The 17,390-nt window shown below is 41.2% G+C and overlaps 1 protein-coding gene across 2 annotated transcripts in view; it reads left to right on the top strand.

Annotated features, from left to right (window-relative positions):
* ZC3H14 (zinc finger CCCH-type containing 14) overlaps nucleotides 1-17,390 on the top strand; it is a 42,905-nt gene that overhangs the window by 22,837 nt on the left and 2,678 nt on the right. The window contains exons 7-14 of one of the 2 annotated variants that reach the window (XM_081950009.1): nucleotides 1,129-1,289; nucleotides 1,738-1,838; nucleotides 3,235-3,390; nucleotides 4,520-4,591; nucleotides 5,041-5,200; nucleotides 6,350-6,573; nucleotides 12,315-12,432; nucleotides 16,901-17,037. In XM_081950009.1, coding sequence (XP_081806135.1) covers nucleotides 1,129-1,289; nucleotides 1,738-1,838; nucleotides 3,235-3,390; nucleotides 4,520-4,591; nucleotides 5,041-5,200; nucleotides 6,350-6,573; nucleotides 12,315-12,432; nucleotides 16,901-17,037 — 1,129 coding nt within the window. Of the gene's footprint in view, nucleotides 1-1,128; nucleotides 1,290-1,737; nucleotides 1,839-3,234; nucleotides 3,391-4,519; nucleotides 4,592-5,040; nucleotides 5,201-6,349; nucleotides 6,574-12,311; nucleotides 12,433-16,900; nucleotides 17,038-17,390 lie in introns of both variants that reach the window. The other variant, XM_081950008.1, reaches the window with a different exon arrangement.

Genomic DNA, 17,390 nt, shown 5'->3' with positions numbered 1-17,390 from the left:
TTTTTCCTCTTCAAAATAAATAAATAAATGCAGGTTTGCACACAGCTTTACTCTGTCCAAATCTGATTATATTGTTTTGTTTACAATTTGCTTAAAATAAAGGAGCTTGATTCTCTAAAATCTGCTCCTTGTCCTTCACATATTTATAATTTAAAGTCCTGTCCTGACTTTTGTTACCTGATCAGGGGCAACAATTGCCTTCTTGACGGTGATTACCACTGTTTTTTTTTTAAAAAGGAAGCAAAAACTAAGCCAAGGCTACCTATCACATTGCTGCTCTTACCTCAGAAAATCCTCACAAGGAGGTGAGTGGGGGGAAAAAACAAGCCATTTTTGCATTCTGGAGTTCTCAAAGTGAAAAAATATTTTCAGGCTTACAGATGTTAAAGGCAAATGTTTAAGCTGCTTTGAAACTTTTGAAATCTTTCAAAGTTAGTCATGATTCCACCAGCTTATGGAGAGCAGCTGTGAACATGCTAAACACAGTTTTATGGGGAGAGCCAACATCCCATTCCCATGCTGCAATCAATGTGAAAGTAAAGCCTCTATTGTTTATACTACTATATTTTAAAAATTGGATTGGGTTTTTGAATTTTTCTTGTTCTTGAAGCTTATGTTGGCATCTTGAAAAGGTTGCTTAAGTATATTAGTTTGGTTTTATGGCATTTTTTGTTCTTTTAAGCCACTTTGTTCTCTATGTCTAAAGTAAATGTATAATAATTCTCTCTCTCTTTCTCTCTTTCTCTCTTTCTCTCTCTCTCTCTCTCTCTCTCTCTCTCTCCCTCTCCCCCCTCCCTCCCTCCCTCTCCCTACACACATACATACCCACGTGCACACATGAAAACATATTTAATAGACAATGTTGTCTACTATGTATCTCCCCTAAAACTGCTCTCAGAACGTATTGTGTGATATTCATTTATTTTGTCCTGCTTTATGGATCCCTTAGTAGTTTGGAGAAAGGAAATTAAAAAAGGAAAGAAATAAAAAGTGCTTGACTCTTAAAAAATTAGGAATTCTTTTACATAAATCTTCAAAGTATAATAAACATGGAAGTTACCCTGGCCTGGAAATATGTTCACTGGCAGATCAGATTTATCAAATAAAATATTATCCTATTACCTGCAGGAAGAAACTTTGAGGAAGAGAAAACTCCCAGTTGTAAGCTCAGTAGTCAAAGTGAAACGGTTCAGTAATGATGGAGAGGAAGAAGAAGAGGAAGATGACTACAGTCTGCGACTGGGAGGCATCTCCAGCAGTGTCTCTGTGCCTGCAAAACCTGAAAGAAGGTAGTGATCTCTTTTTTAAAAAAACAAAATACATATTTTCTCATTATACTACCATTTGTAGCTTTATTTTAGACAGGAATAAAATTGAGGCAGGCCTCTGGTATGATCCTGTAGGGCACATCTGGATTCATATATTCTGGTTCCGGAGAAAGCAGGTGTCCACCTATACTGGAATTTGCTGATAATAGTTTTGAGGCTCAGTTTACAAAGTGTCTGGGAAATGTAGCATCATTTGCAAGGTTGAGAGAGATGCACAGATGAATAGACGTATATCCATGAGGAGAAAAAGTGGTCATCATTTAGCCACCATTGATTTGGGTGACTATTAATGTATCTTCCTGGATTTCAATCCTTTTTAAAAAAATGAAATGTGGCTAAAATTAAATATATAATAAAAATAGAAATATTAATTTAACATCCTTGTATCTGTTTTATTTTGATCATCTAGACCTTCACTGCCACCTTCCAAACAAGCTAATAAGAATTTAATATTGAAAGCTATATCTGAAGCTCAGGAATCAGTGACAAAGACAACTAATTATGCTACAGGTAGATCAATTTGTTAATGATTTCTATGCAAGTGTGAATGTAGAATGATACTTTGCACATCTGGTGAAAAGGTAACTTAGAGCAAAATGAGTTCGTTTTGATTTACAGTGATGCAGGCTTTTTGCTGCAGCAGATTAACGTGACTATCCTTTTGAATTTTTTTTAGGCCATATCCCTTATCCATAATAGCCCTTTTACAAGCAAAAATGTGCTTATAAGTTGGCATGAAACAAATGGGAGCAAAACAAGACTTGTTACATGGAAACAACGGTTCTAGTTTGTTTATAAAATAGATTAATAGAACATATTTTTCAGAAATGTATTTAAGTACAAGCTTATGAAACCTATATTGATTTTTTCCCCAGGTTCTTTGGTCAGAAAAATTAAACTATTACACATTGTTTAAGCGTTGTTTAAACTAAACTATTACAAATTTGATATATAAGTTCCCAGTGCTGATCTATTTTCAGATCTTCAATATATAATTTATGCATTGGTTGTCTGTCTTCTGCTTTTGACCAAAGATTTTCAAAAGTTACTCGCAGTTTAAAGAACTACATTGCAGTGGTAAAGATAATTAAGGTTGTCTAGAGGAAAGGCCTCTGAGGCCTTTGGAAAGAAGGGAACTTAAGGAAGCAGTTGTAATTGCCTATCATGAACAACTCACCTATATCTTTCTCCAGGCAACAGATTCACTGTTTATTTGCTGGAAGCTTATGATAAGGATGACTGAGTTTCTCGTGGCCATGTTTTTAGTGCTGCAAACCGGCTGGGAGATTTTTTTTTCTTTTCCACTTGTTATATTTTTTTATTTTCTTTCTTTTGTATTACCTTTTTTCACCAGCTGTGAGCCTGCCAGGGTGGGGGTGAGTCTTACCAACTGACCTTGGTAAGAAGTTCTCAACAGAATATTTCTACAAAGGTTATCTCCCCTAACCATTTAGGATGCTGTGTGAACAGTGGCATTTCCCAGTAATCCCTGCCTACTTAGCCAATAATAAGCAATAGCACTTAGACTAATATACCACTTCATAGTGCTTTTTACAGCCCTTTCTAAGCGGTTTACAGAGTCTGCATATTTCTCCCAACAATCTGGGACCTCATTTTACCCACCTCGGAAGGATGGAAGGCTGACTCAATAATGAGGGATGCTGGGTCAAAATTGCAAATCACCTGAATGATTCCACAGCACAGTGTGTATGTGCACATTGGATAGCCCAATCTTTTATACTAGAAATTGAAAGTACCTTGAAAATAGTAGTTTTCCTAGTTAGGAACTGTATTTTTGGGTTAAATTTAGCAGAATTTTTAGAAGATCACATTTAGAAGAATTTGAGATAAAATCCCTGTCATTGTTTGCTTCTTTGTATAACATACTGTTTTGGTTTATGGAAAGTCCCACCAAAGCAGACAGTTCCTGTGGCTCCCAGAACTCGAACTTCCCATGAAGAAGCCCTCCTTGAAATAATTCATGGCCAGAATCAGGCAAGCAAAGTAAACTCTCAGATGCAAGAAGAAGAACCAAGAGAACAGACATTAGGAAGAATTCCAGGTAATGTTGAATATGCCACCATAGGACTCGAAGTGATCAGAAAGCTGAATTATACCTATTGTAGATAGTGAGATATTGTAGCAGAAGCTTGTCTGATGCACTCTTTGAAGGAAGATATTTCAACCTTTTTTTCACATCCGGAATAATTCACATACACTCAGATAAGCACAGAAACACAAATGCCAAATGGATTTTATATGTTTATTGGAGAATATAAAAGAAGCTTCTTTAGATCTCAAAAATGTGATGTAGCATGTGGTTCTCATTGCAGAGAATCACTGAGATAGTTCATCAACACAATTTTAAGACAATCCTTTCCCTTCTCCTAATAACATTTTTGAGCATGGAAATTGAGTGGGGAGGAAATGAGTTTATACGGTATGTCAGTAGTCCCCAACCTTTTTAGCTCCATGTACTGGAAGTGTGGGAGAGGAGGAAATGGTTTCATGCATGCAATCTAATCCTGCACATGTGCAAATAAACTTTGTACACTTGCCCGCTGCTTGTGTGACTCGTTTCCCAATAGGCAGCCGACCAGCACCAGTCCATGGCCTGGCAGTTGGGGATCCTTGCCATATGTTTAAGGGAACCAACCTGATTCATAGGAATTGAGAGCTGGGGTTATTCCATTTTGATTATTTCTCAGTTTCTGACCTATAATTCTTGCCTTGAAAAATAAATGCAAAATATGTTTATTGGGGAACGGTGCATGTGAAAATAAATATTTCTGCCAGATTTATTTAAAATTATAGCTTAATACAAAAGAGAGATAGAATCGTGTAAAGCTAAGTGGTCCAGAAATACACTGATTTGTGTGCTTTTAGTGAAAATTTGAATAATTAGCCTGCTCCATGAATTTCTCTAGTCTTTTCAAAACTTTAAAAAAAATCAGTGTAATGTCCTAAATTTAGTAGTTATGAAAATAGAGATAGGGTGGAAGCCTAGTGGCTACATTTAGCTTCCTACTAAATAAAATTTGGGAGAGATTTCATTCAAACAGTTTCATAGAGATAGATGCAGAAAATTGAATTAAATAAGTTGCCAAAAATGGGGAAAGTTACTACAGTGTTGTTCCCTAAATTGAATTGAGGAGGAAGGAAACTTCATTTGCATTCTTAATTTATTTTAGGAATCCAACAGAGGCAACTCTTTTCCCGTCTCCAGATTGAACCGGGCACAGAAGATATATTACAAAAAACTGGTTAGTTGTGACTGGTATTTTTAAGCATTATCTTATATTTTCATATTCTTGGAAAAAACTAAAATTTATTTTCTGAATTTTTTTAGTAGATAAAAAATTCTGCTGCAGCAGGATTTGCCAATCCAACTTCTTATGAGATGTTGTTGTTGTTGTTGTTTGCAACATATTGATACTGTTGGGCTTTGCACATATCGCATGTGTAGACTTATTATTTCTTTCTTTAGGGCACCTGGGTTAAGAAGCTTCCAAAGCCAGAAGAAAGTATACAAACTGCAGAACCACTGGTTGTTTGAATAGCTTTGTCTGCTCAGCAGAGAGTAATTTGCCATTTTTTTGATGATCAGTAGTCACGATTTACCTTCATTCAGTAGCTTCTTGTTTACTTTTCATTTACAATATGTTGTTGATTTCAAGGCTCTATGAGACATTTGCCATTTTCTCTGGTTTAGATTATTATGACTTGGAATCAGTGATCCACACAGATACAAGATCATTTATTTTGAAGAAACCCAAGCTGTCTGAGGAGGTCACAATACCCAGAAACCTGGAAGTGGGAAGCAGAACTGCAGATGCCTTACAGGCACTTTCAGGACGGCTCATTCAGACACGGTAAAAAACAAATCACTCCTTTTGGTTCAGTAGAGAGAGAAACTTGGAAACTGGGCACTTTCATACAGCATATCTAAATACTGTAGTAAATTAAACTTGGTCTTTGCTTGCCTTAACTGTGAAAGTAGCATATTTTATATAGCGACAGAGCAGATTGTGGTAGATTTATTTCATGTTTCCTTAAGCCCCTGATTAGTCTATGCCCATGATGGTGAACCTATGGCAAACGGCATGCATGCTGTTGTCAGCTGGTCTTTATGGGTGCCAGAGCACTGGAAAACGGCCCCAAAAAACAGGCCATTTTTAGGGTGGTTTTCAGGCCATTTTTGGGTCATTTTTCAGGCTGTTTTTTGCCCAAAATAGCCAAAAAATGGCCTGAAAATGATCTAGAAAACGCCCCAAAAAACAACCAGAAAACAGGCATGTGCGCACCAGCCAGCTGGTCTTCAGGTTTTCAGTGCTGCGGGACGCACGAATGTGTTTGCCAGAAACCTGAAAACCAGCTGGAAAACAGCCCGAAAGATGGCCAAAAAAAAAAGCATGCATGCACCGGCCAGCTGATCTTTGGGTTTCTGGCGCTCTGGAACACGCACACATGTGTGCACATGCACACACATTCCAGTTTGGGCACTCGGTGCTGAAAAGGTTTGCCATCACTGGTCTATGCCAATAATTCACGTACTATAGTGTATAGCACAAAATGAATGTTAGGGTCCAGAACTAAAGACTTGTGGTTGTAGCTTGTGCTCTGGATGCAATGAAATATTTTATCTCTTAATTTTGTAGCTCAGAGGAATTTTCTGCCCAGAGACAGGTGGTTGGATAGATGCTATTCTAGTCAAGAAGCATGCTCAGAACAAAATTATGAAGAGTGGATAGACTTCCCTCTTTGCACAAATTAAGGATATGAGACCCAAATGTCATTTCCCTTTTAAGGGTGTTGTACATTTTGAGTAAAAGTGGTTTAATCTGTGAAATCTTTTAGGTCTTAAAAAGTATTTTATCAATAATTATGCTGTATTGATTGTCATGAATTATGTTTGATTGATTATGTCATCAAGTCATCTTCAACTTGAATTGTTGGTATCAATTACCATTCCTTTGTTTTTGTTTTAGTAACTTAAACAATTTTTATCGTTTTTTTTATAGAGAGCAGCTTATACTGTCAGAGAAGCCTGCTAGTCCCAAGTTTATAGTCACTTTGGATGGAGTCCCCAGCCCTCCGGGGTACTTATCTGATCAAGAAGAGGAAGAATTGAATCTTATGGAGGGAGTTAGGCCTATTCCATCCAAACCAACAGCGAACAAGGGATTAAGAAACCTTCGCACACAACAGATGCACATTATATCCAGACAGCTGGACAGCACAGATGGTAACTCATCCTCATTGATAAGGTCTTTATGGTAACTTGGTTGCAAAATATCTTTGGGCAATTGAAAACTAAACTAGAGGCAGGGATTCAACGATTAACTTCTAAGCCAAATTTCTTAGGATATATTTTTTTTACAGAAGGTTTTAAGCTAAAAGAACGTAGATTGCATTCATCTACTCTGCCTGAAAGTAATTAGGAAACAGCTCTGGTACATGGAAAAAGAGGGATGACCTGCTCTTGCTGAAGGGGGATTGAAAGTCTAAGGCCATTCCTGGTTTCTATATTCCTTATCTCAACAATTAAGTAGCAAGATGATATTATTACCTAAGCTCCGGCTGTTTTTGAATGCTGGATCTGTCTGTAATAAATCTCTTCTCATTCTTAACCTCATTGTGGATGAAACACACCTGCTTGAATTACTGAGACTTGCACTGGCATGGAGGCTGATATATTCATCTCAGGGTTTTGCTCAGCCAGGTTTTAGCAGTTGCAACAGCCACAAATCCATGGAGGATTGGATTATCATCAGGATTATTCTGCAGATGACAAGATACATTGTCCTGCAGATTACTAGATATGAGGTGCCATTCGTGAGTTAAGCTTTAGGGGCAAGCTAGGATTGCTACTGCTTACTGACTTCCCTGCTGTGCACCTTCTCTCCTATCTAAGTTGTTTAACTGCATCATCAGGATGACACCTGCAACTCCCTAGACCTCTGGCCTTGGGAGATTTCAATTGAGTTTATTAGGCAGCAGCGATGCAGCTTATGAGTTCCATGGCCACCATGAAAGTTATGGACTTGTTCTTGGAAATCATGGGCCCAACACCCATATGAGTTAGATCTCTTTTTTATCTGAGCAACTGAACCTGATCTGATGTGGGAGAATTCTCCAATTCTTTTCATGGTCAGCTTACTTGAGGGACGCTGTGATGGAATTTGTTGTTGCTATGGATCACTGCAGGGAGGAGAGATGTATTTGATAAGGTTATACTAGGTGTCTATGGTCCCTGTTGATTTCCAAAGAACACTTGGGAAGTTTTCCATTCTACTGACCCCTGGAATAAAGGGTCAATTGTGATATCTGATAGGATTCTTCCTGAGTGGCCTCTCTGTGACCATTGAGCCAAGGAATTTCCTTGGTTTACCGAGGGAACTCCAGGTCAGGGGTATGGGACTGAAACTTCATTGGCCGTTCAGTTTGATGTTCTTTGGTGGAGCAAGGGAGAGAGGAATATGACTCTTGTGATCCTGTTTGATCTCTCAGTAGTTTTTCATGCAATTGGCTATGGTATACTGGGCCAGTTTCAAGAGGTGGTGAGAGGCACTACTTTATAGTGGGTTAGTACCCTGCTTCAGATTTCAATCACAAACAAAAGTTTGCCTGATGAATTTGTTTTTAATAGGAACATGCAGAATAATAGTCAAAATCCAAACCAGGGTTCCAAGAACCAGATCAGTGTTGTCAGCCATCTAGAGGTCAGAGGTTCAAGATTTCTTAAACAAACAGGGTTTATAAGAACCCCACAAAAGAGATCAGACATTGTTTCCAACAAAGATTACACCCCAGGTTCTGAAGGAACTGGCAGATGAGATCTCAGAACCATTGAACTACATCTTTCAGAGATCCTGAAGCACCGGGGAACTGCCAGAGGACTGGAAAAGAGCTGATGTGGTTCCCATCTTCAAAAAAGGAAAAAAATAGATCCAGGAAACTATAGACCTATCAGCCTGATCTCAATACCAGGAAAGATTCTGGAAAAGATAATCAACCAACGAATTAACGAACACCTAGAAGTAAACAAAGTGATAGCCAAAAGCCAACATGGGTTTGTCAAAAACAGATCATGCCAGACTAATCTTATTGCATTCTTTGACAAAGTGACAAAATTAGTGGACCAGAGGAATTGTGTCAATATAGTTTACTTGGACTTCAGTAAGACATTTGATAAGGTAGACCATAACCTACTACTAGATAAAGTAGAAGAATGTGGGTCACCACCAGATGGATTCGTAACTGGCTGACCAACCGCACTCAACGTGTAGTCCTCAATGGAATTGCATCTACATGGAGGGAGGTATGCAGTGGAGTACCCCAAGGCTCTGTTTTGGGCCCAGTACTCTTCAACATCTTCATCAATGATTTGGATGAGGGAATAAATGGGGAACTCATTAAATTTGCAGATGACACCAAGCTGGCAGGAATAGCCAACACTCCAGAAGACAGGCTTAAGATACAGAAGGATCTTGACAAACTTGAACATTGGGCACTATCTAATAAAATGAAATTCAATGGTGAAAAGACTAAGGTTCTACATTTAGGCAAGAAAAATGAAATGTACAGGTACAGTATAGGTGGTACCTTGCTCAATAGTAGTAACTCTGAGAGGGATCTTGGAGTCCTAGTGGACAACCATTTAAATATGAGCCAGCAGTGTGCAGCAGCTGACAAAAAAGCCAACACAGTTCTAGGCTGCATCAACAGAGGTATAGAATCAAGATCACGTGAAGTGTTAATACCACTTTATAATGCCTTGGTAAGGCCACACTTGGAATACTGCATTCAGTTTTGGTCGCCATGATGTAGAAAAAATGTGGAGACTCTAGAAAGAGTGCAGAGTAGAGCAACAAAGATAATTGGGGGACTGGAGACTAAAACATATGAAGAACGGTTGCAGGAACTGGGTATGTCTAGTTTATGAAAAGAAGGACTAGGGGAGACATCTTAGCAGTGTTCCAATATCTCAGGGGTTGCCTCAAAGAAGATGGAGTCAAACTATTCTCCAAGGCACCTGAGGGTAGAATAAGAAGCAATGGGTGGAAACTAATCAAGGAGAGAAGCAACTTAGAACTGAGGAGAAATTTCCTGACAGAACAATTAATCAGTGGAACAGCTTGCCTCCAGAAGTTGTGAATGCCCCAACACTGGAAGTCTTTAAGAAGATGTTGGATAGCCATTTGTCTGGAACAGTATAGTGTTTCCTGCCTAGGCAGGGGGTGGGGCTAGAAGACCTCCAAGGTCCCTTCCAACTCTGCTATTGTATTGTATTAAAGCTGTCAGGTGTAGATCAGAGCTGCTTCTTAAATCAGGTTGGAACTCTGCTTGGCAAGAATCCTCATGGAAGTTTCTGTTCTGCTTTGTTCTCCTCTCTACTGACTGTGTATGGGGGCTAAGTGGTATTACATCATCCTCATCTGACTGCTCCAGTTGTCTTGTAGGGCATGTATTTAATCAGCCTCATGTGATTCCTTGCCTTGGTGTCTCCTGAGACATTTCACAGGTTGAACTAGAGCAGATTCTTTAGATTCAGACTGAGTCATGACAGACAGTTTCACTCAGTCAGTGGTAAAGGGCAGATAGAAGTCAAGCCTGCTAGGTTAGCCATCAGCCTGAGATGAAATTCTATCAGTGTGCAGATGGTACCCAGTCATATATCTCTACCCCAATTGAGCAGGAATTGTGCCAGAAGACCTGGCCTTATGCCTGGAACCTGTAAGGAGGTGGATAAAATGGATCCTAGCAAGATACAATATCTGTGGATTCTTAACTCAGCTTTTTCCAGATATAGTCCATCATGTCTCTTGATAGAATTTTATTCCCCCACACCAAACTTGCTCACAATATGGACATTCTGCTGAACTCATGGTCCCTGTTTGAACAGCTAGTAGAGATTATGGGTGTGGGGATGCACAATTACATCTTGTGTATTAGTAGCAGCCATTTCTGGAACAGGAAGATTTGCTTTTCATCACTTACTCGCGTCACCTCATGGCTAGGCTAGTGTAATTTGCATGGGGCTATCCCTGACAATCATTCAGAACCTTTAGCTGGTTCAGCATATAGCAGCCTGAGTAATAATGTGAGTACACATCTACCAGGTAACATTTGTACCACAGAGCTGTGCTGGTCACTCAAGCATAATTCAAGATACTAGTTATCTTTAAAGCCCTATGTAGCTCAGAGCTTAAACATCTCCAAAACTACCTTTTCTGAGGGGTCATTGTCGCTCTCGAAGTTGGTTCTTTTCTTGCAGATGTTTCATTACCTAATCAGTGCTGATGTGCCCTGATGATGTTACCTAGTTTGGATAATTAAACGTCCAAGAAAACAACCAAGTTTAGAAAGCACCAAGGAACCCTCGTTTCAAAGAGCCCTGGTGGTGCAGTGGTTAGAATGCAGTATTGCAAACTAACTCTGCTCACAGCCAGGAGTTTGATCCTGATGGGCTCAAGGTTGTCTCAGCCTTCTATTCTTCTGAGATTGATAAAATGAGGACCCAGATTGTTGGGGGTAATATGCTGACATTGTAAACTGCTCACAGTGCTGTAAAACACTATGGAACAATATAAGTGCCATTGCTATTTCGATCCTGACCTATACATATTCTCCTTTATTGGTACTACCTCATCTGAAATGAAACTGTCCATCTAGTAAGATCTAGAAGGAGCCTAAACTTGAGTGAATGTCATCTATGGGGACCTTGTGTTTGAGGTTTTTCAAGGATGGTCGTTGGCCTCTGTAAGCCTTAGATATTCAGATCACCATCTCCTTATTGCATTTTTGAAGACTTATGAAAACATAATTGCTTGGAGAGACACCTGGAATTTGTTAACCTCTTGGGGCAAATCTAACAGGAATCACTACCAGATGAGTGAATTCTACTTTATTCTGGAGCTACAGTGTTGCCCACTTTAGCAAGGGCAATCTTTCCCATATACAATTACAGTGACACTTGAAAATTCTGCTTCTCAAATAGTGACACATCAGGACCATGTTGTCTACTTTTTTATGTTACAAGTAGTCCTTGCTTAATGATCCTAATTGGTACCAGAATTTCCATTGCTAAAAGAGGTGGATGCTAGGCAAAGCATCACTTGGCAAAATTGCTTAACAACAGAAGCATCAGTAGTCCAGGTTGGTCATTAGGCCACGACCTCATGCTTCTCCTGCCTCTCTCTGCTTCAGTTCTCCCCACATATCTCCTCCCCATCTCTGCTCTTTTGGCCATCCTATGTTCCACCACCCTGCTGCCGTCTTTGCTGTCCTGTGTCTCACTGTCTTTACTGCCCTGGTTTCCACTGCCTCTGCTACCCTGCACTCCACTGATCCTTTCATCTCTGCTGCCGTGCACTCCATCATTCCGCAGTGGGGCAGTGGTTTGAAGGCAGTACTGCAGCTACTTCTGCTGCCTGCTGGCTACCTGCAACTTGACAGTTCAAATCACACCAGGCTCACGGTTGATTGCAGCCTTCCATCCTTCCGAGGTCGGTAAAATGAGGATCCAGAGGGTCGTAGAGGGCTGTAAAGCACTGTAAAGTGATACATGAGTCTGTGCTATTGCTATTATGCTTTCTTTCTCTCCATTGTATCCTTTTGCTTTGCTACTGCTATTCCCCTCTGGCCTCCATCTTCTTCCTCCCACTGCTTAAGAGGTGTGTCTGGTGTTGGCAAAGCAGCTACTGTTCATGTGAGGCTTTTTTTCAAGGCAGTGAGTGAGTGAGTGAATGAATTTTACAACATGTATATAGCCGCCCATCTTTCAACCGATTCTGGCTGTTCTTGGTTCAGTCAATTTGAGAGTTATAAAATTTGCTTAGTAGCAAATGTATTTTGTCTTTGTGGCTATTTCCACTTTTCTGAATTTCATTCTAAGTTGTCTATATCTAAATAGTTGTTTTGATCAAATCTCTCTTCTACAATTCAAATGTCTAACTTTGCTTCTTTGGCTATTACTCACAGTAGAGATGGAAGAAATAGGCATCTTACAAAAGATGGAGAAAGTACCCGAGCGCTGCAAATACTGGCCTGCCTGCAAAAATGGAGATGAATGTGCCTTCCATCATCCTACACAGCCATGCAAGTAAGTGGCCCTGAACCTCTCAACAGAGCGTCACCTAACTTGCCTTCCTTGCTTTCAGGTCCACAGGTTAGCACAAAATACATTTGTTGCATCACCAGCACCAATGAAGAGATGTTTGCGCTAAAATTAAATTTTATTGCCATGGATCATGGCTGCAGCCAGTAACTAAAAGGATAAACAGGATTGGGGGGAAATTGATCATTATCTATATGTAGCTTTCAAAGTGTTATCAAGATGGTACTGAATATTTCTCATTACTAGGCATAAGCAACCTGACTTGAATTGACGGGTAATCACTACTATGCTTGCTATATAAAGTCACAAAAAGGGGGATTTGCACTGTGCTAGTTTCCCAGTATTACATTAGCAGAACACTTATAGCTTAAACAAGGCCAAAACAAGATTGGAAATTCTGAATGTAGAGTGTTAAATCCTTACCAGGAATAGATGGATGTTTATCTATTTACGTATGTTAGGCAAATATTGCACATTCTGGTGATTTGTTTGGTTATTTTATGCTATAGTTCTTACTCCTCATGTTTAATTGATAGTTGTGGAAAGGAGCTTAGAGCTGTGCCAGGTTCTTGAAATTTAAAAGAGAAACATTTTCCACTTTGACTCTCCTGCATTGTGGGAAGAGTGCAGATGGAGAGAGAAACAACACTATTTTAGCAGTCAGTTCTGAATGACCCTAACTCTTTTGATGGAACTCTGGATATAAGGATGACTGCCATATTTTATGGAGCTTTCAGTTAACATAAGGAATAAAGGAAAGCTATTGCCTATGAGTTTATGGTCTAAATTTCAACAAACAATATGTCAACGTCCGTGTTGACATTCCACTGCGGAGCTGGATCTCAGATTATAGTAGCTGGTTTGTGATGTGTGTATTTATTGGGTAATGTGATTTATGACACAGAGTGAGGGGAGGAAAGGAAGAGGGGCAAAGTTCAGAAGCAGATAGCCAAAGCGAAAGAAATGTCTGCGAATAAGAATTGCCTAATGAAGCTGTTAATAAATCACTAGTTTCTATATAAGAGACATTGGCTCTTATTATGTGTTCGCATCATTGGGAACCTTTACAGACAGACATTTCTTTTGTTTTGTCTATGTATTTGCGCATTTCTTGCATTTCCCGGGGTGTCATGGCATAGAATTTGGATTTGGATAGTTTTGCCCCGGGGATGATTTCGATGGCACAATCTGCCTCATGGTGGGGGGGCAGAATGTTGCACTTGGTCTCGCTGAATACTTATGCAACATTCTCATATTCCCCTGGGATCTGTTCAGTCTGATGTGTCGTCAGATGTGGCTCCCAGATGTTCTGGTGTGCTCTTTTGGGGGGTTCCCTGCTTAGGTGGTGTTTCTGCTTGCTGGCAGAAAAGGGGTTGGGGGCCCCTTTCCTATCCCAAGTCTGCAGGTACCCCCTTGCCACCAGATGATCGGTCCCCACTTGTCTAGCCAGGAGAGTCCCAGTATGACTGCATCTGTCATTTTGGGGGCTATTATTAATTGAATGACTTCCCAGTGATCCACTAGCTCTGGTCTCACTGGTTCGGTCAGGTGGGTGGCATAAGCTCCCCCCATTAGGGACCCGTCAACCTGTTCAAACCGGATTGGATGGGCCAGTCTTTTTGCTCTGATCCTTAGTTTCAGGACTGTGGTCAGGTTGATCAAGCATCTAGTGCAGCCGGAGTCTATTAGGGCTTGAAAATCACGCTGGGTTCCTGTCTTTGGGGCTGTGAGGCGTATTGGAAAAAGGAAAGGGAGAATTGGTCCTATCACCATTGGGTCATTGTTGCCCTCGTCGTCACTGTAATAGGGTTCTGGTGACTGGTCATTGTTGCCTGGGTGGGGAGGAATCTCTGCAGCCTGGAGGGCCTTTCAGGATGCATGGGTGGCCCGCTTGTGGTTCCGTTCCAGTCGTGCCCTGGGTAGTGGCTCTGGCCTCAGCATCGGGGTTGGGGTCGTGCACGCGTATGCCATATGGCAGTGATGGCGAACCTATGGCACGCGTGCCACAAGTGGCATGCGGAGCCATTTGTCAGGGCACGCGAGGCGCTGCCCTGTCAGCTGGCCAGCGCGCATGTGCGCGCTGGCCAGCTGAGTTCACCTTTTTAAAAGCTATTTTTTGCCTTCCCCAGGTTCTAGAGGCTTTATAGGAGCCTGGGGAGGGCGAAAAGAGCCCCCCCCGCCCCCCCCGAGGCTTCAGGGACCGTCCGGAGGCTTCCCTGAAGCCTTCGGAACGCTTAAAACGACCCTCCGAGCAAACCCGAAGTGACTTCCGGGTTGCTCGGAGGGTGGTTTTAAGCGCTCCGAAGGCGTCAGGGAAGCCTCCGGACGGTCCCTGAAGCCTTCGGAACGCTTAAAACGACCCTCCGAGGAACCCGGAGGTCACTTCCGGTTTGTTCGGAGGGTGGTTTTAAGCGTTCCGAAGGCTTCAGGGAAGCCTCCGGACGGTCCCGGAAGCCTCCGGAGGGCCTCCAGGGGGGCGGGGGAGGCTCTTTTTGCCCTCCCCAGGCTCCTATAAAGCCTCTGGAGCCTGGGGAGGGCGATAAAAGCATGTAAAAATGAGGGGGCCTGTTGTGCGCGCATGCACACTGGTGGGGTCGCGCGTTGCATTATGGGTGCGGCACGCCCACACACGACCCCCCTGCGCTCCCCCCACTTGTGGCACGCGAACCAAAAAAGGTTCGCCATCGCTGCCATATGGCCTACTCCCCTGCATCGTAGCATTTCAGCGGACTTTGAGGGGGGCTGGTTTCAGGCCCCGCTGTGTTGCTGTGGGTCCCGTTGGCCGGGTGTTTTCAGGTCGAGTTGACCTCTCTCATGTCTGGTGGTTTTCTCATGTCATTAGAGCGTAGTTTGCCGTCGACCTTTATTGCTACTCGGAACCACTCAGAGAGTCGGTTTGGGATGTCGCGGTAGGCAGTTACTTGGGCAATTTGCTGGTCCAGACTTGTTCTGAAAAAATACACTAACAGACGCTCTGTTAAAGGGGGTAGCCTTCCAATGACTACTAAATTCGCAGATGTGCTCTTTGATGGGGCGGCCCCTCTGCTTTAGGTCGCTGAGCTCGTCCTCCGCATAAGGGTCCTCCTCCACCTCCTCAAATCTGACCTCTAGCAGTCGTAGGAAGTCATCTATGCCTTGCAGTTGGGGACCTCTCCTCTTGTGGAGGGCTGCTAGCCATTCCCTTGCTTCTCCCTCTAGTCCCTCTTATACTTGTACTCAAATTGCTTTTGCTTGCACAGATTGCTTTTGAAAAGTGAGGGGAGCCGGATGTCAACTTCTGTGTTGACATTCCACGGCTGAGCAGGATCTTAGATTATAGTAGCTGGTTTGAGATGTGTGTATTTATTGGGTAACATGATTTATGACACAGAGTGAGGGGAGAAAAGGAAGATGGGCAAAGTTCACAAGCAGATAGACAAAGCGAAATAAATATCTGCGAATAAGAATTGCCTAATGAAGCTGTTAATAAATCACTAGTTTCTGCATAAGAGACATGTGTTTGTTACGGCATTGTTGGGAACCTTTACAGAATTATTAGAAAGAAGTGGGAACAGCAAGATAGCTGTGTGGGAAGAAAGATTTTTGGCGTGATTTTTATTTGCGTAAAAGAGAGGAGTTCAGATAGAGATTTTTATTCTGTCAAAGCATTTATCTTTCAGTAATTTGAACAATCAGTGATCAATCATTAATTTTTCTCCATTTCTCCATTGGAAGGCTGGAGTGAAAATGCATAATGCTGTCATTGTATTTGAGTGTGTTTGTATTTCCCTACCAACCTAATTCTAGGGAAATGCTGAATATCAAAAGGCACCGCAGCCTCTTTTACACAGTTCTTGCATTGAAATTTTTAGTCTTCATTTTCTTTCATTTTTCATGGTTGTGGCTGTTCAGATTAGTGATAGGTTGCCTGCTCTCTATTTCTTAATCTAGGAAATTAAATTCATTAATCATAAATGTGAAGATTCTTTTCTTTTGACACATTGGTGAAGGACCTTATGATATAATTGGGTACTTATTTATCAAATATTGAAACTGCCCATCTCCCTCACAGAGGGGATCTGGGTGATATACAAATAACTTGAACAAAATCCAAGATCCTTGGGAATCTTTTACACCTTCAGCGGGTTTTATTTGGGTCATTTGGGACTTGGAGATTTTGCACATTCGTGCACAAATAAAACAACCAAACTAACATTTTGGTTTAGCCTCTACACATGTGAATGTTTTCTGCTACTTTGATATTTTTCTGACAAATTTTAATCAAAGTTTTTGGAGCTTGAGGTTTTGTTTTAATCCCCACTGATATCTTTCTTGGCTTGACTTGAATTTGAAAACTGTATTCTCATGTTTTATGTAAAACTGTATTCTGCATCAGTAAACATAAGCAATTTTGAAAGCGTGCATCTTGGCAAGCTTGTTCTGAAGAAATAAGTATTTTACATTCATATTTCAGAGTCTTTCCAAGCTGTAAGTTTGCTGACAAATGTTTATTCATCCATCCAAACTGTAAATATGATGCTAAATGCACCAAACCAGATTGTCCTTATACTCATGCCAGTCGACGGGCACCACAACCACCTCCTAAACAAGGTAAGATTTTCTTAATATTTTTAAAAAATGAGCTGGCTTAGAATATGCCAATGTCAGCAGACTCAAATCCAAACCCTCATAGACTTTATAACAGCTAGTGGTACTGTATTGTCAAAATAAAACTGCTGCTTAAGAACAGCCACTAAATTTCAATTGGTTTGAACTATCTGGTCATATCTAGTATGGTCAAAAGGAGTGGAGGATGTGGGTCCAGTTCCAATGCCTTGCTCATCAAATACCAATCATAACTTGGGATAAGGCATTAATCGGAACCCCTCTTTCTTCATTTCTGCAGTGTGATGGGGCCAGCTTCAGTCCTCAGCAAGAATTGCTCTGTATGCACAAAATGCTAA

The sequence above is a fragment of the Natrix helvetica genome, assembly GCF_964273705.1.
Source record: "Natrix helvetica genome assembly, chromosome: 1".
In the NCBI taxonomy this organism is placed as follows: domain Eukaryota; kingdom Metazoa; phylum Chordata; class Lepidosauria; order Squamata; family Natricidae; genus Natrix; species Natrix helvetica.
This window is presented reverse-complemented; position numbering and strand designations above follow the sequence as displayed.